The 16,707-nt window shown below is 39.3% G+C and overlaps 2 protein-coding genes and 1 pseudogene across 2 annotated transcripts; 2 read left to right on the top strand and 1 right to left on the bottom strand.

The window, feature by feature from the left end:
* Positions 1-1,560: 1,560 nt before the first annotated feature.
* LOC121999762 (abscisic acid receptor PYL11-like) lies at positions 1,561-2,118 on the top strand. Its single transcript, XM_042554400.1, has one exon. It carries the CDS (start codon positions 1,561-1,563, stop codon positions 2,116-2,118), a length of 558 nt encoding a protein of 185 aa, XP_042410334.1.
* A 7,120-nt stretch (positions 2,119-9,238) lies between these two features.
* LOC122002796 (nucleobase-ascorbate transporter 2-like) lies at positions 9,239-12,603 on the top strand. The gene is made up of 14 exons (XM_042558133.1): positions 9,239-9,728; positions 9,812-9,909; positions 9,994-10,170; positions 10,247-10,347; positions 10,495-10,570; positions 10,677-10,736; positions 10,866-11,050; positions 11,136-11,232; positions 11,301-11,387; positions 11,467-11,525; positions 11,610-11,701; positions 11,784-11,861; positions 11,957-12,117; positions 12,204-12,603. The coding sequence occupies exons 1-14, from the start codon at positions 9,635-9,637 to the stop codon at positions 12,414-12,416; spliced, it is 1,578 nt and encodes a 525-aa protein (XP_042414067.1). The 5' UTR covers positions 9,239-9,634; the 3' UTR covers positions 12,417-12,603.
* Positions 12,604-14,224: 1,621 nt separating this feature from the next.
* Positions 14,225-15,975, bottom strand: LOC122000548 (annotated as a pseudogene).
* Between the last annotated feature and the right edge of the window lie 732 nt (positions 15,976-16,707).

Genomic DNA, 16,707 nt, shown 5'->3' on the forward strand with positions numbered 1-16,707 from the left:
AATAAGTTGTTAAAGTGTTTGAGTGAATTTATTACAATCAACTTAAAGATATTGATGTGTTTGGTATTATAAGATCTTTTTATTAATAAAATTATAAAAAATGATATAATATTATTAATAGAGGGTTTTGAGATTTTTATTAATAGAGGGTTTTGGGCGAATTTATGCACCAAGGGAGAGAAAATTAGAAAGAGGCGTTGGCGGAGAAGATGACATAATGTTGGAAGAAAAGTCGGCGGAGATAAAAAGATATTAGGCTTATAAAAATTTATGGAGGATAAGATGAGGATTTATGAAATTATATAAGGATATTTTAGAGAAATAAATTATTAAAATAAGATATTTTTTTTAAAAAGTAGGGTCTTCCATACTTTTTTAAAAACAACTTATAAGCTCCAAAATAATTTATTTTGATAGCTTATAAGGTGTTTGGAAAAAAAAATTTATCAAACAAATTTGAAAAGATTATAAGCTACAAAATAGTTTATAAATTATTTTAGAGAGCTTATAAGCTTAGTCAAATCCCTTCAAATAGTGATTAGTATTGACTAGAGATGAAATATCCGTACAATATAGTATTATTAGTATTGTTATAATATAATATTTTGATATGTGAAATAAACTTGCTGTTACGATAAAATTTATTAGTATTAATTAGAGTTGAAATATTTATATTATAATAGTTATGAATTATAATTACTATAACACAATTTAATTTATTAGAATTAAGTGTTTAAAGTTATGGATCAAAATAAAAATGTCCAACTGACTTATATCAAGTGGTAAGTATAGAGAAAAATTCCCTTTAGGGGTTTGGGTTTTATTGACTGAGATATTGTCTCGATAGAGGAATCTTTTATCCATATAGGATCGTTTTGGTGTGGGATTAGTCATTATAAAAAATTTATTTAAATAATGTTTTTGTCCTCAGGACTATGATGCCACGATAGGATACTCGTAGTTTGAATCCCAACAATGATGTATTTATATGAATTTTTTCTTCAAATGGAAGGCACAATGAAAAAATGCTGAGCTTCTGGATAGTCATTGTGTGCACTTTTCAATTTACCTTGATAGCCAATAAAAATTTATCATAAGATCAATAATCAATAAGATTAATTAAGATTATCATCAAAAAAAATTTTAAATTATGCATCGCCCAAGATGTTATGTAGTGCATCAATTTTTTTTTTAATTTAACATCTTTGAAATTAAATATTGTTCTTTGAAATCCGTTCGGTGAGAAATTTAAAAATTAGTTGCGTCTTTTAACACTTTCATAATTTGAATGCCTCCTTTGTCAATTGCGGTTTGTTTTTTTTTAAAAAAAAATTGCTTAAATTATTATAAAGAATCGACTTAATTGAGTTTGATGTTCCGAAGACAAAACTTGTCTCGCTCCGCTGGATCCGCTTTATCTTTTTTTGGTAATTTGTAGCGGGGGATGCAAAAAAAGGAAACCGACGATGACGTGGATTCTTCGATAGAACGCCACGATCCACTGAGTTTCTTACCATTTTAAGTAGTTATTCTATAAATAGTTAAGGCGAGGTGGGGTGCATGCATGGTATGGCTTTGAGTTCGGTGGTGGCGACGATCGAGGTGGCGCGGGAAGCGGTGGGACGGCACCACAGCCGGAGGAAGGGTCCAGGGCAGTGCCGGTCGGTGAACGTTCAGTTCGTGGCGGCGCCTGTGTCGGTGGTGTGGTCGCTGGTGCGGCGCTTCGACCGGCCGCAGGAGTACAAGCAGTTCGTGCGGGGGTGCGCGCTGCGGGAGGGCGACGGCGGCGTGGGCAGCGTCCGCGAGGTGGAGGTGGCGTCGGGCCTTCCGGCGAGCAGCAGCACGGAGCGGCTCGACGCCCTGGACGACGAGCGGCACGTGATGAGCTTCTCGATCGTCGGAGGGGACCACCGGCTCAGGAACTACCGGGCGACCACGTCGCTCCACTGCGCCGCCGACGGGAAGGCCGGGACCGTCGTGGTGGAGTCGTACGTGGTGGACGTGCCGCCGGGGAACACGGAGGAGGACACGATTGCCTTCGTCGACACCATCGTCCGCTGCAACCTCCGCTCGCTCGCATGCATCGCCGAGGGGATCGCCGGCGCTGGCGATCGCTAGTTTCGGATCGGCATGTCGTTAATTAATCTCACTCACTCAGCTTAATAATAAATAATTAGCTTTTAATCTTCTCCACACTTTTTTTATATAAATATATTTAAAATGTGTTTATTCTTCTGTAGATATCTTTGAATTCATTCAAAATTGTTATTTGGGCAATAGAAATATTTTATTGTCAAAATACAAATAAGAACACAAACTATTATAGTTGAATAAAAAATTATAAAAGGAATAAACATAAAAAAAAAAAAACAACAAAGCTTAAATCTTAAAGATGAAAAGAACAAATAAAGTCAAAATGAAAGTTTTTCGACGAGTTTATACTATATGATGCAGCGGTAAAAACGGAGCTCATCGTCAAAGATGGGAATAATAGTCGAAACAGAGGTTAAAATTAAAATGGTCAAACATAAAATTATTCAATCATCGAAGTTTGTCGAGTGGGTGGTGGCAAGTTAGGTAGGTATGAATTAAGGGTATAATCAACCCAAAGATTCATCTGAGCAGATCGCACATTTGATCGGGACGATTATAAAAAGGGCATCAAATGCTTACAATTGTGGCCAAATGAAGACTACTTTGACCGGACCGTCTATCCGATCGGGTGAGGGATAATCTACTGAGTCGAGCAACCATAGAGAAGAATAGCCTTGAGTGATCGGGCGTGGAATCCTGGCCGAGCGACTCCTCCACTTAGCTAAATAGTGAAACCCTTTGCGTAGCTCATCATATCCTTCTATGAATCAGTGTCATTGATAAGGGGGCATGATCAACAGGCAAATTGTACGACAGAAGTTTCTACTATCGTGTCAGAGATTTATATGTTGTGTTAAGAAATGATGTCAGAGACATTTTTTTGACATTTTTTTATAGGATAGTTGGAAAAATATGCACACACTTTGAAAAACGTGCACGTTTACTATCAGAGCACTATATAAAGGGAGCCTATGTACCGACGGGATATGCGTTATTTGTGCTTGAGCTCTTAATGTTGTTATATTTTTTTACTGTCTTTCTACTATTTCAATGATTGACTTGAGCATCGGAGGACTAATGCCAGAGACCCCTTTCCCGACTCAGTAATAATATTCTTTGTCTTATAGAATGAAATAGAATTTTTACATGATCAACTGAAGAGTCACATCCTTAGCTAAGCTAATCGTCTTCCGATATGATCCCATAAAAGTTTTTTGATATTTCAATAAAAGTTTAAGTTAGATAATTATTGATCTTGTGGGAAGTTAGATAATTATTGATATTGTGGGTTAAATCTGTGGGTGTATGTGCATGTTATTTAACATTAATATTAGTAGTGCAATAGGGAGTTCAAATGTATTGTGTGTTGAATGTAATAGGTATTGTCTAAATTTAACATTAATTTTCATTCTTTTGTGTAATCTTTTCTTAAGCTTAATTTTCATCTGGTAATAAAAAGGACGTGAGAGCTTTCTCCACCTCCCTAGAAGGGAACTAGGGAAGGAAAAAAAGATAATGGATTGTGGAGAGTGATTTATTTACTAGTCACACGTTGTGGAGTAGAAATTGAATATTCTAAACTATGTAAAAAGCTGGTGTGTTTGCATTGTTAGTTCATAATTTTAATCATCTTGTTGGATTAAATTAACATTTTTATTATATTGAATTAAATTAACATATATATATATATATATATTATATTACGAGAGTTAAATTCATCTATGAACTTTAATGTAATTTATCTCATAGTGATGGTATTTTATCTAAAGATTTAAATAATTTTGTAGGAGTTCAAATCAAGCCACGGATTGAGTCAGATCAAACAAATTCAATCTTAAAACTAGGCTTAAATGAGGAGAATCAATCTAAACTATTTATTCAAGATAAAGAATGATCTAACTCATTCATCAAAAATCTAATCGATCCATCTAAGTTAAAGAAGATTAAATTACAGTCATTGATCAAGATCTAAAGCCTTAGATTAAGAATTGATCTGATCGCAACCCTAGATCAAGATATGAAGAGTTCTCATTTGTTGATTGAAATTTGGATCGAAGGATGGAGAATACTATAGTGTTCCAAGATTGTGATTTAAAGGTAGAGGCATGGAACAGAGCTTCTTCTTTATCCTTCACCACAGGCCAACTGCACTCAACTCCTCCACCAACGTCGATCAATGTGAGGTTGAGGGGATTTTCATCCTCTGGCAATCAGCCAATCCCCTATTCACCTTACCGCCATTGACGCAAACCACCGAGGAATTTTCTTCCACAATCCACCACCTACCGGAGCTTCAGCCACCGTCGTCCATCAAGGTCAAGGGGTTCTTCTTCCTCGTATATAAAATATCATCTACAATCGAAGAAGTCTAGGGGATTCCCTACTTCGACAACGTGCCACCATAGAAGCTTCGCCATCTCTTCATCTACATCCCGACGCCAACCATCGCCGATTACCAACTTCTATTGGTGGTAATTGACTTCATTGCGCATCCACTAGGGTTAAGAGGATTTCCTTCCTTATGGATTTCATCTTCCAGCAACAGCTCATGATCATCATCACCATTGCTGATCATAACCACTAAGTCTCCTTTACATAACTTCCGATTGAGCCCAGTTTAGGGTTGCCCTAGCCCCTTAGATTCACAACTTCATTCATGGTTGTATTCAATTTTTTTGTATGATCAGTGATCTTATTCGAAATCTGAGTCAGATAGAGGCCGATGAAGGTGACATCAGTGTTGACGAAAAGGCGACTTTGACGTGCCCTACGTAGGTGCGTCAGGAAAACTAACCCCCACGTGATACTCAAGGTCTATAGTACTTGAGCTCTACACACACTCAGACAAGCACACAGAGCGCTAGAGACCAGAAACCAAGGAAAAAGTCACCGGCGCAGGCCCTTTGACGCTCAAGTAGGGTCCTTTTTCCTCGAGAAAGTAGTGTACGAACGAAGGAAGGAAAAAAGAACTGTTGAAGATGCATGTAAGTGTGCACGTACCCGGCCAAGGAAGAGGATCTCCCTTTTTATATGACTCTGCATACCTTTAGAGTCTAATTGCTGTCAGAGAATGTTAAGTGTCAGAGTCTGTCGAGTGAGAGAGGATCTACGACAACCTCCTATTGATGGAAGGAAGGTTCCACTCTCAAAGAGTGACAGACCACTGAAATATTTCCTAGCGTATGGTAGTTATTCTATGACCGGAGGTTACGATTCTCTAACATTATTGTTGCTTAATGCCTTTTGTCCTGCCAGGTTCAACTACAGACAGCTCGGGATGATCGTTCAGAAGTACAACCAGGATTGAGCCTTGATAAAAAGGACAAGCTGTGTTGGACCGATTGGGTTTTATCTGAGACTGTGGTGAGGGACCCATCTTTCATGATTTGACCGCTGAAGAGCCGGTTGAGAATTGTCTTAGTAAAAATACCAGGACTATCTATAAAGCCTGAGATGGGGAAATTTGATCAGTCAGGGGCAGGCCAGGAACTAGTCCAAGTTTATCTTATGTCTCAGATTTGGGGACTTGCCCTGACTGTGACCGGTCAAAAATTATGCGGCTGGTGATGCGAAGTAGCCCTGATTCCCGTCTTCCCCCCCTTATTGATGCAATAGACATGTCAAATTACCTAGTGATACCACTCGTGAGACTTGTTGCACATATTCAACCTAGCATTCCTCCTACGTGAGGGCCACTTGATATATACCTCATACTCTATAAAAGGGAGAGAAGGGAGGGAGGAAAATCTCTATTCATGCTTTCAAAGTTTTGAATCTTGCAACAAGCTCTATTTTGATATCCTCGATCGTCTAGTGTTTATTTTATATTTATGGTGAGACTAAGGTTCTATTCTCTCTTGCACTCCATTTAAATCATTTGAAGAGAGCTCGCAAGCTATATTTGAGTAGATCTAGAGCTACTAGATATTTCCTCAACTTTACAAGAGCACTCTAGATCAATAATTTTTTATTTAGATTTCTATAGGGCATGTTGCACTATACATGATGTGAATTGCAAACGTAGAAATAAAATGGAACAAAATCAAGAGGGTGTTTTTTTATTTATTATTAAAATAATATCTCATTTTATCTCAGTCTATTTTTTTCTCAAAAATATCCTTCTTCAACATTATTATAGCATCTATGATTCATAGCTCTAACAATATAGACACTTTAAATTTGATAACATTATAGGTTGACATAGTTAATATTTATATGGATATTTTCTCTAATAGGTCTTGAAGTCAATTTTCAGCGGATACAAAATATCTTGTTGGATGTTTAAACTCCCTCATACAAAGGGTCACTGTAATAGGGTAACATACCTTCCCCCCATAATTTACCTGTCCGTATCTTATCATAGGGTCAACGATATTGGGCTGCTTGACATAAGCAATATCACCTTTTGTTCCAATATTAGTTCATAACTAACTAGAGAAACGTTACTCGATCACTGTGATTTATCTCCCTTCCAAATGCCTTGGAGTGAGCGTGGAGGGGCACTTGGGGTGAGTGCATAATCTTTTGCCACAATATTTAATATTTGTCCGTGACTACTACAACTATATAGTTATAGTAGACATGGGATATAATTATTGTTAGTATCAGTCCTAAGAGTCAATCATGAGATGATTGATATGTGACTTTTGTATCATATTTTAATGAAAGAAAACATGTATTTATTATATTTGCTTTAAATTTGTGCAAATTTGAATAAATATAATAATACCTCTGTTCTATAGTATATCAATTAATTGAATTGATTGTCAGAGACTATAAATATACAAAACATTGCTCTTAATTATTTTTAGTCAAGTATTAATATATAAGGCAAATATTAATGGATTAGACTAGCATGTAGGTTAACGGATGACTTAAGTTAACACATGAGTATATATTAGAGAATATGTACTGAATTGACTTATCATAAGAATGTTTTAGGATTATTATATGAGTGTCAAATATTTTCATAATAATTATTAGTATAAATAGTCTTTTGACTTGAAGTCACTATAGTTCCCTATGTAAGGAGTTATGTGCTTTAGTATCGACAAACGTCACCTATAACAAAATTGATTATAAAGTCATTCACTAGGTATACAATGAGTTATGTAGAGAGATGTGAGTGATATAGATGAAATTTATCTCTTTCATATAATGAAAGTGATATTTGTGAGCTCCTTAATTAAGTATGACAACTAAAATACAAGACCATACTCAAATAAGTCAATATGAGATATTGAGTTTATTTGATTAAGTCTACTTAGAGATCAAGAAACACATAAATTGATGAGAGGATGATGCAATCTATGTCTCGTAAATCAATCTAGATATCATGGACAAAATGACTAAGTTATATAATAAAATAGTGATAGACATGTTAGGTCAGATCTACAACATTCTCGTCACTTAAGTAGTTATGATGTATTGTTAGATGTCATTAATTACTTGTGTCTTTAAAATGTGATTTCAAAGTCATTGTCAACGTTACGAGAACATATTAGGTCACACACAAAGGGCGCATCAATTTTAGAGTTTATTTTATTTTAATATGACTAAAATAAAATGAACCTAAGTTTTAAGTCTGAAATTATTTTCGGATCTTAAATTTGTTAGATTAACGGGTTAATCTAATAGATTTTTATTGGATTACAGAGTTAATCTAATTAGATCTTAAATTTATTGGATTAATGATTAATCCAATATTTATTGTGTTCTTCAAATAAGCCTAAACGAATGAAGCTCATGTTATTAAAAGATAATGTCTTATTAGATAAGACTTAGACACGTTATGCAAATCTTATTAAATAAGACTTGATGATTGCACAAGTCAAGAACGTGTCTTATTTGATAAGATCATGATAACCCTAAAAGTTAGGATTTGATCTCAACTTATATATACGCATGTTAGCTAGCTAGCATTATATGCGCAAAATCGTGATTCTCCAATTGTGTTTGTGAGACGGACGACGACTCTGCTCATGTGGATACCATAGAGTCACGAATATATTGATCGTACTCAGATAGACTTTACTCTCTAGATTCACAAAAAGATTTTACACATCAAAAGATAATATTTTTACACCAATTATATAATTAGAATCTACATGGATCCTTGTGGATTTCTTTTTTCTATTACACTTTTAATGCTTGTTTTTTCTATGGTATGTAGCAACTATAATCTCATAATTACTATAATAATATTAAAAATAAGAATATTTTTAAATAAAAATCAAGTAAGACTGAATAAAGCACTGTTTTAATATGAAATAAAAAATAAACATTCTTTTCGATGATTTCAATAAGAAAAAACATTTAAAAAAAAATAGTTAGCATTAGATATCCATTTTCCGTCAATTAATTTTGGAATGATAAGTTTGATCCTAAAAAAATTTTTCATTGGCCATCAGAATAAATTAAAAAAATGATGAACTATTTATTAAAAGAAATTTATCTTTTAATTCATCAAAAATAGGATCCCACCTTTAAATATCTGAAAAATTTTAAAAATACCTTACCCCACTGTACACCATTCTGCTGGGGGCAAAAAAAACACCCTTTCAATTTTTACTGGAACAAAATTTTTGAACCATTCCATGGTCAAGGAGCATGCCCCCATCATCCTCTAGAACTTCAATCACCATCTACTACTGTCTACTCCCTCATTGTGGCTTCAGTGGCCATGCATGCCCATTTGTCTTTAGATCTTCAGGCAGCTGAGGATTCCTCCACGAGGATGCTGACTCAGACCAACACCCTCATTCTGACATTCTGACTCATCTTTAAGATAGAAAAAAAAAGTAAGTGGTTTTGTCCCTTTTTTGTCTTCTTTATTTCTTTTCGATCCACTAGACAAAGCTGCATTTCTTTTTCTTTGAATCCCAGTATCAATAAAAACATTTTTATTTATAAAAATATTATACACCTATTTTTTTATGAATTTGATAAATATTTCGGCAATAGATTAAAAAACACATTTAAAATTACAAGATTATCAAAAAGACACACTAAATTTTCAGATTTGCCAAATAACATACTTTTTTTTTTCCATTTTATCCTATGGTGTTCGAACTTCAAATATTTTCATAGGAGCAGAACGATGATCAGACGATTAGTCTGTAAATCGGATATCTCATGCCAACCAAATATTTTCATGTGGAAATTTCGCTGAGCACGATGCAGAAGCAGCACAGTGCGCAGCGCCACGACCTCTTTTTACTGTCGCTGGTTTGGCGGATTCTGCATGCGATGGGCATTCCGGTCATCGAACTCCCAACGGGCGAATTCAGCAGCGGACCAGACACGCGACGCTGCAGGAAGCAGTTTGGAGACGATATAAATGCAAGCCACCGCACAAGGGCAGCAGCAACAGCAAAAGCCGCTCCTTTTTCCAATCGCCGACGTCTTTCCCCCTTTTCCTTCTTGATTCCTCATCCTCGAATCGCCGTCAAAATCCCGGCTTGCTTCTGTTCTGTGCCGGTGACCCCCCGGAAAAGATCGGACCTTTTTGGCTGGTTTAGGTGCTCGGCCTCTCCTGGAGATGGCGGAGGTGAAGCCGGAGGAGATCGCGGCGCACCCTCCCATGGATCAGCTTCAGGGATTCGAGTACTGCATCGACTCGAATCCTTCTTGGGGTTCGTCCACGCTTCTCGATTTCTCCTCCCTCCCCCTTCGTTTTTTTTTTGTTCCGATTTGTGCCTGACGCATTGGGTCGCAGGAGAGGCGGCGGTTCTAGGGTTTCAGCACTACGTACTCTCCCTGGGCACGGCGGTCATGATCCCGACACTACTGGTACCCCTGATGGGCGGCACCGATGTAAGTCCTCATCTCCCTCACCAAAACCCTACCTTTTTGCAATCGATTCTCCTCATCTCTTCCCTCTTCGATCCATTTTTGCAGGACGATAAAGCTAGAGTTGTCCAGACATTGCTCTTCGTAACTGGAATAAACACTCTCATCCAAACCCTATTTGGAACTCGTCTTCCTACAGTCATCGGTGGTTCATATGCATTTGTAGTTCCCATCATCTCGATAATCCACGACTCATCCCTGACACGGATAACCGATGACCATGAAGTAAGTCGATTAGTGTCAAGCTGCATGATCTAGACAGTGAATCAATCCTTGTTAGACTAATTCTCTGTGTCTGCAGAGGTTCCTGCAAACCATGAGAGCTATACAGGGAGCTCTAATTGTCTCATCCAGTATTCAGATTATACTGGGTTACAGCCAGTTGTGGGGGATCTTCTCCAGGTATAGCTAGATGTATCTTCTTCTTCTTCTTTATGGTGTGTCCTCTAGTTGCATTGTCGAACCATATCGTCTGAATTCGTTTGCTATAGTTTATTGAATTGAAGGATCCACCAATTAGTGTTTGGCTTATTCTTGTCTTTGACACAGATTTTTCAGCCCTCTTGGAATGGTTCCAGTGGTTTCATTGGTCGGATTTGGCTTGTTCGACAGAGGATTCCCCGTGGTACTCTTCTTCGATGTCTCTTTTTTTCCTTTAGTAGCTCTACTTGCATGCTGTTCTTACCTAATTGTGATTACGATAGTCAAAGCTAAGCTTGTTTGGTCGTTAGGTTGGGAGATGTGTGGAGATTGGTGTTCCAATGATTATACTCTTCGTGGCTGCATCCCAGGTATTTACCTTCTTACTTGATATTACTGATTCAGCCCGACTAAAACTGATCGTACCAACTTTTCTAAGTCTCTACTTTCATGTACTCTTTAAGCTTGCCTTCTAATTTGAACATCGACAATATCTTTAGTACTTGAAGCATGTTTATATTCGGCGGTTGCCTGTACTCGAGAGGTTCTCTCTTCTGATAACCATTACAATCATATGGATCTACGCCCACTTGCTCACTGTTGGCGGCGCATATAGACACCGGCCTGACCGTACACAATTCCATTGTCGCACGGACCGTGCCAACCTCATCTCTTCTTCTCCTTGGTACACGTCTAACTGGTTTCCTTCTTGTTCTGAATTATAGTGCACCGATATTTTACTAACATATAAAGGATTCCTTTTTTAAAAGGATAAAGATTCCATATCCCTTGCAATGGGGTGCACCGACTTTTGATGCTGGACATTCCTTTGGAATGATGGCTGCTGTGTTTGTATCTTTAGTCGAGGTGAGAAGTTACACTAAGTTAGTTATCCTCGATCGAAGTAACATGAATAGATATCTTGTCATCTGTAGTCGACCGGAGGATTCAAAGCAGCAGCTCGCCTTGCCAGTGCAACACCTCCTCCAGCTCATGTTCTAAGCCGTGGCATCGGATGGCAGGTGAGTTTCCGATTTAGGGCATCGACTTCTACATGTAATCAGGATTGTTGTAAATTTTTGTACTTCAAAAACTTAATAGGGAATAGGAATTCTACTTGACGGATTATTTGGCACAGCAACCGGTTCCACTGTATCTGTGTAAGTTACTTGTTCGCGTGTTTCTCATTTCTTACTTTGGAATACGAAACCTTGAAAGTTAACCGAAGAAATTTTATTCTTCAGTGAGAATGTGGGGCTTCTTGGATCAACCAGAGTCGGAAGTCGTAGGGTTATCCAGATCTCGGCTGGTTTCATGATATTTTTCTCCATCTTGGGTGAGTCAAGCACTACTAATAAGACTTAAGCAGTCACTTGAAACTTTGATTGATAGTTTTAACCGGGAAACTCTATTGACAGGTAAATTTGGAGCATTGTTTGCTTCCATTCCCTTCTCAATCTTTGCTGCGGTTTATTGTGTTCTCTTTGGGATTGTCGGTATGTTCGTCCTCTTGCTTACATAAAAGTTTAGCATCCATCCGTTTGGATTCTCTGCAATGGCTGATTTTTTTGCTTCTAATTCTGTCTTTCAGCTGCGGTTGGGCTCTCCTTCTTGCAGTTCACAAACATGAACTCCATGCGCAACCTCTTCATCGTCGGCGTCTCCATCTTCCTCGGCCTATCAATTCCCGAGTACTTCTTCCGCTATGCTGCCGGTGCTCAACATGGTCCAGCTCACACCAGGGCACAATGGGTCTGTTTGTAACACTTGCCGGTGCTCAACACGGTCCAGCTCAACTAGAATATTTTCTGATTCAGTTTCAACTTGTGCAATTGCAGTTCAACGACTACATAAACACGATCTTCACATCGCCACCTACTGTGGCATTAATGGTGGCAATTCTCCTGGACAACACGCTCGACTACAAGAACACGGGCCATGATCGAGGAATGCCATGGTGGGCGAGGTTTCGAACATTTAATGGAGACACTAGGAATGAGGAGTTCTACACCCTCCCCTTCAACCTCAATCGCTTCTTCCCTCCATCGTGATGTAAGATTTTGTTTAGTTGAGGTAGAGGAAGACAGAAGCAGACTCAGATTGTTGAGCAATGAGAGGTAGATAAGAATAGGTTGTTCTTCAGGATAAACTCATTATTTTCTTTGTAATTTGTGTGTGTGTGTTTTTTTTTTAATTTTGTGGACAATAAATTAGTTTTAATTCATTATGGTTCTGCTATCTAGAAAAATGAGATCATATTGAGTTGGGTTTTGATTTATTTATTTATCCACTTGTAATATTGAAAGCGAAGGGAAGCCTACACAATGATAAAGTTGCAGTCATATAATTTAGTTGTCATGTGTTTATTGCAACAATAACATCTTGCAATGTAGATAATATTGCATGTAATAGATTTTTTTTCGCGAGATTTTTCATTGGCAAGAGTTTCGTGCATTGGATTATAACTTGAAATTTAAAATGCTTTTACTTTAAATCGAATTGAAGGTCGTCGTATTTTCGTCTTTAAAAGGAGAGAATTTACCCTTGCCTAGGCCTTAAATTCTCTCATTCAAAAGGGTAAACCGATACAAAAAGGGTGTGCGAACATCCATAAAGATGATTACTTAACATTATTAAGTGAGTGACCAACAATACTAATTCTTTCAAATAATTCATCTACTTGAGAGGAGCTTAGAATCACTTGTGGATGCTTTCTTTCCATTAGAGACGTTTTCATCTTCATCGCTTGAGCTCTCCCCCAAATCATCAATGAGCATCAACGCAATGTAACAAGAAGACCTTGGAAATGCATCCCAAGTGGTAACGAAGGCATGGTTCTTCGTAGGCCTTGCACTAATGCCTCATCTTGAAATGAATCGATTGAGACGGCATCCCAAGTAGCCTTCAATCTCTTCTTCTTGCTCTTCTTGTATTCTTACTTTAGGTTTAGTCGCTCGTTCTTGTAATATCACTTCTTTTAGCATCCGAAGCAAGTGACATTTGCCTCTGACTTAATCATTTTCTTTCTTCATATCTTTCATCTTCTCCTTGTCATTACTCTTTTTGGAATTCTCAAAAAGCATCTTTACATTTTTCTTGCTTATATTTGGCTTCACCTATTGGAATCAATTAAGTCTTTGTGTTCTTCCACTAGAGCTTCAAACCCTTTCTCCATGGCCAACCAATTACAAATTCCTCCATTAGATAGAACTCAATCCTTTGCTTCCAATAGCTAGAGCGAGTAGAGGACTAAAATTTCTCACAAAACTAACGCTAAACTCAATGATTAGTCTAAGTGAATTTGTGTGACAATATCTTAAGTGAGATAGCTGAAGAAGTATAATACATACGAGAACAAAATCGAAGAATGCTAACGAAGCAAAACCCTAATAACAAGACAAGAACAAAAATACTCTTTAGAATTTAAGAAACGACTCCTAAAACGGTAGGAACAAACCATCTAAATTCAAATGTAAATAAGCACAATGAAGATAATAGGGTTTACCACAAGAACTTGCGAGAGTTTGAAACTTTGATGAATCCAAATTCTTAGAAATGTTTGGCACCTGAGAGCACAAAGAACAAAATATTCCTTGTATGTTCAAAAAATATCCAAAGAAATGATGATAAAGAATAGTAGAGCATTAATCTCTTATAGTGAAACATGGAGGCCACTTATTGACTCTTAGCAACGCGGGTTACACTTCCAACAAAAACATGAGGCTTCTTTCTTATAGTGAAACACCAAGAACACAAACTGAATCCACATGCATTATTATAGAAAATGTTTAATGATAAAATGGTTGCAATTTGTAATGGTAGTAATTCTAGTTCCCATTCTTCTTGTACTTCTCTTAATTTACCCAGAAAAAAAAATACAAATTCTATCCGTTATGAATCAAAATTGATCAAAATTTGATCTTTGAAGGTCAGGGGAAAAAGAGCATATTGAGGGAAAATTAGAATGAGTTGGTGCAAAGAAGATTAAATTCCCTAATGGTTAAATTTGTCCTGCAGTAATTAATTAGATGAGGTACCGGATGTCGGGGTCGTGGATCAAGAAGCCGCCGGGGAGGGAAGCCGGAGGGGGGTCGTAGAGGGCGCTAGTGGGGGCGGCAAGTTGCTGCTGGAGTTCCTTCTGGCTGCGGAGCTCGAGGACCTTGCGGTGGGAGTTGGAGTGCTGGGAGACGACGAAGTTGGGGCTGGCGGCTGGGCGGTACTCCGGGACGAGGCGGCCAGACTTGAAGCGGACGCCGCAGGCGTTGCATAGTGTTTTGGGGCCCATCGGCCCCGTCCGCCACTGCGGCGTCTTGTTAGTCTGGCAGTGGAGGCACCGGCGCCCGTTATTGGCAGTGGTGACCACCCCCGCCGACTCCTTCTTCTGGGGCTTCTTGGAGGCAACGGCGGCGGGTGGCGCGATGAGCTCCGAGTCCTGTGACGGCCCAGCCGCAGCGGCCGAGTGGGACAGGACAAGCAACCGGGAGGACCAATTGCCAGGGGCGCCCCGGGAGCGCTTGCTCCGCGCCTTGCCCGGGACGGAAGGTGGACACTTGGTCGGCCTGGCAGGCAGCTGCCAAAGCTGTGGCCGTGGCGGTGCACGACGAGGAAGAGGAGGCGGTGGAATTGACACCGCTGATGAGATGAAGCTTGTGCAGGTCTTTGCTGGAGAAAGAATCCTCTGAGACATCGGACATCGCCCACTCGAATTCGAGCTTCGTCAGCTCCGCCATTGCATCGTACTGCTGCATTCGGGATAGGAAATTAAATTAACCAAAAACATTTTCCATTCCATCTCAACGATACCCACTTTGAGAGCAGAATTTTGTTGCAGAGTATGAATCCAGTAGTTGGTTCGATGAACTAAACAAATTACAACGAGTAGGATCGTTTCTTCTTACATCGTTTCAGTTTTGGCTGCCCTAAACTCCAAAGTGAAAACTGAACTAAAATTAACTCCAAATTGAAAGAGGGATCTGCCGGATATGGATTATTTCTTTTGCAACCTCTGTAACAAATTCATCAGAAAAAAACAGGAAAAATAGAAAGAAGAAGCATAAAATTACTCTGTATCTCTCATTTCAACCTTGAAACAGACGTTTAGAAAATTCGAAAATCCAACGTTCAATTGCCACAGTGATAAACGCGTTCAGATCAACACAATCCGCTTCCTATACAACAATAAATTAGTACACATTCATGAGGAGAAACAAATAAGGTTCAATTTACCGGTTCACAGAAGTCGTCTGGGAGGCCGGCGTCGGCCATGCTCCGACGGAAGACGGCCTCGCGGTCACAAGCGGACAAGGAGTTGCAACAGCTGTCCGTGGCCGTGACGGTGGAGGAACCAGTCAAATTTTCAGCGGCGCCATCGGATCCGCCTTCGCCGCCTTCTTCTTCGGCAGCGGCGCCCCACCCCGCGGCCTCCTCCTCATTGGAGAAATCCAGCAGATCCTCGACCACGAACTGCTCCCCTCCACCTCCAACCTTCTCCGGCCCGCAATGCGCGGCCCCAGCGCGGCAGAAACCAGGGTGGAAGAGATCCGGCGCCTCCATCCCCCGCTCCGAGCTAGGGTTTCCAGAGAGATCGAGATCGGAAACCAAAAAGAGGAATCTCCGGGTTTGCTCGCCGCAGGGGGACGAGACTGAGGTGAAATGAAGCCTTAAATACTCATACGATCGTGCGAGTGCCCTCTTTTACCCAAAATGCCCTCCTCGTCTTCACTCGCTATACCTTCCACAAAGCCACCGTAAAGAAGGGCACTTTCGGAATTAAGCTAATTCCCACGCTTAATAAAGCGCCCAGGTTTATTAATTTCGTGTTAATTAATGGAAATTCTCTTCCGAAAAAAGATTTGAATTTTTTAAAAAAAAAAGGCACTAAAAACAACTTTTTAAAATATATAAATATACTTTTTCTAGAAATTTCTAATTCCGCAGCTCTTCATGCGGAGTCGAGCCATCGCTGGTTGTAAATGCGACTCGTGCATTGCCGTCCAAGTTCTCAGCCGGATGCTACTGTTATTCCCCGTTTCCCTTATTCGGGAAACCCGTTTCCTCGCGTCAATGGCGGCCCCAGATTCCCCTTCTTGTGTCGCGCGAGGATCCGACGCGGTGGAGGTTTGTTGCTTGGCGCGGGATTAGGCTTTTAATTAATCGAGATAATTGGCTGTAATTTACAGGCTATAAATAGCACGTTTATTTATTTGTTTTTGTTTTTGTTTTTTTAGCGACGATTACGCGGCGTCAGGTTAAAGAAGCGGGGAGGAGGCACGTGTCGGTCAGAGATCTTTGGGACGCCCCAACGCAGCTTCGTTTTACCTGCGACATTTTAGGGTGTTTGAC

This window comes from Zingiber officinale, chromosome 7A, assembly GCF_018446385.1.
Source record: "Zingiber officinale cultivar Zhangliang chromosome 7A, Zo_v1.1, whole genome shotgun sequence".
Lineage (NCBI taxonomy): Eukaryota > Viridiplantae > Streptophyta > Magnoliopsida > Zingiberales > Zingiberaceae > Zingiber > Zingiber officinale.

Coding starts and splice junctions, on each gene's coding strand:
- LOC121999762 (XM_042554400.1), top strand. CDS start 1,561: ATGCATGGTATGGCTTTGAGTTCGGTGGTGGCGACGATCGAGGTGGCG.
- LOC122002796 (XM_042558133.1), top strand. CDS start 9,635: ATGGCGGAGGTGAAGCCGGAGGAGATCGCGGCGCACCCTCCCATGGAT. Junction 9,729..9,811: donor CGACTCGAATCCTTCTTGGG/GTTCGTCCACGC, acceptor ATTGGGTCGCAG/GAGAGGCGGCGGTTCTAGGG. Junction 10,571..10,676: donor TCGACAGAGGATTCCCCGTG/GTACTCTTCTTC, acceptor TTTGGTCGTTAG/GTTGGGAGATGTGTGGAGAT.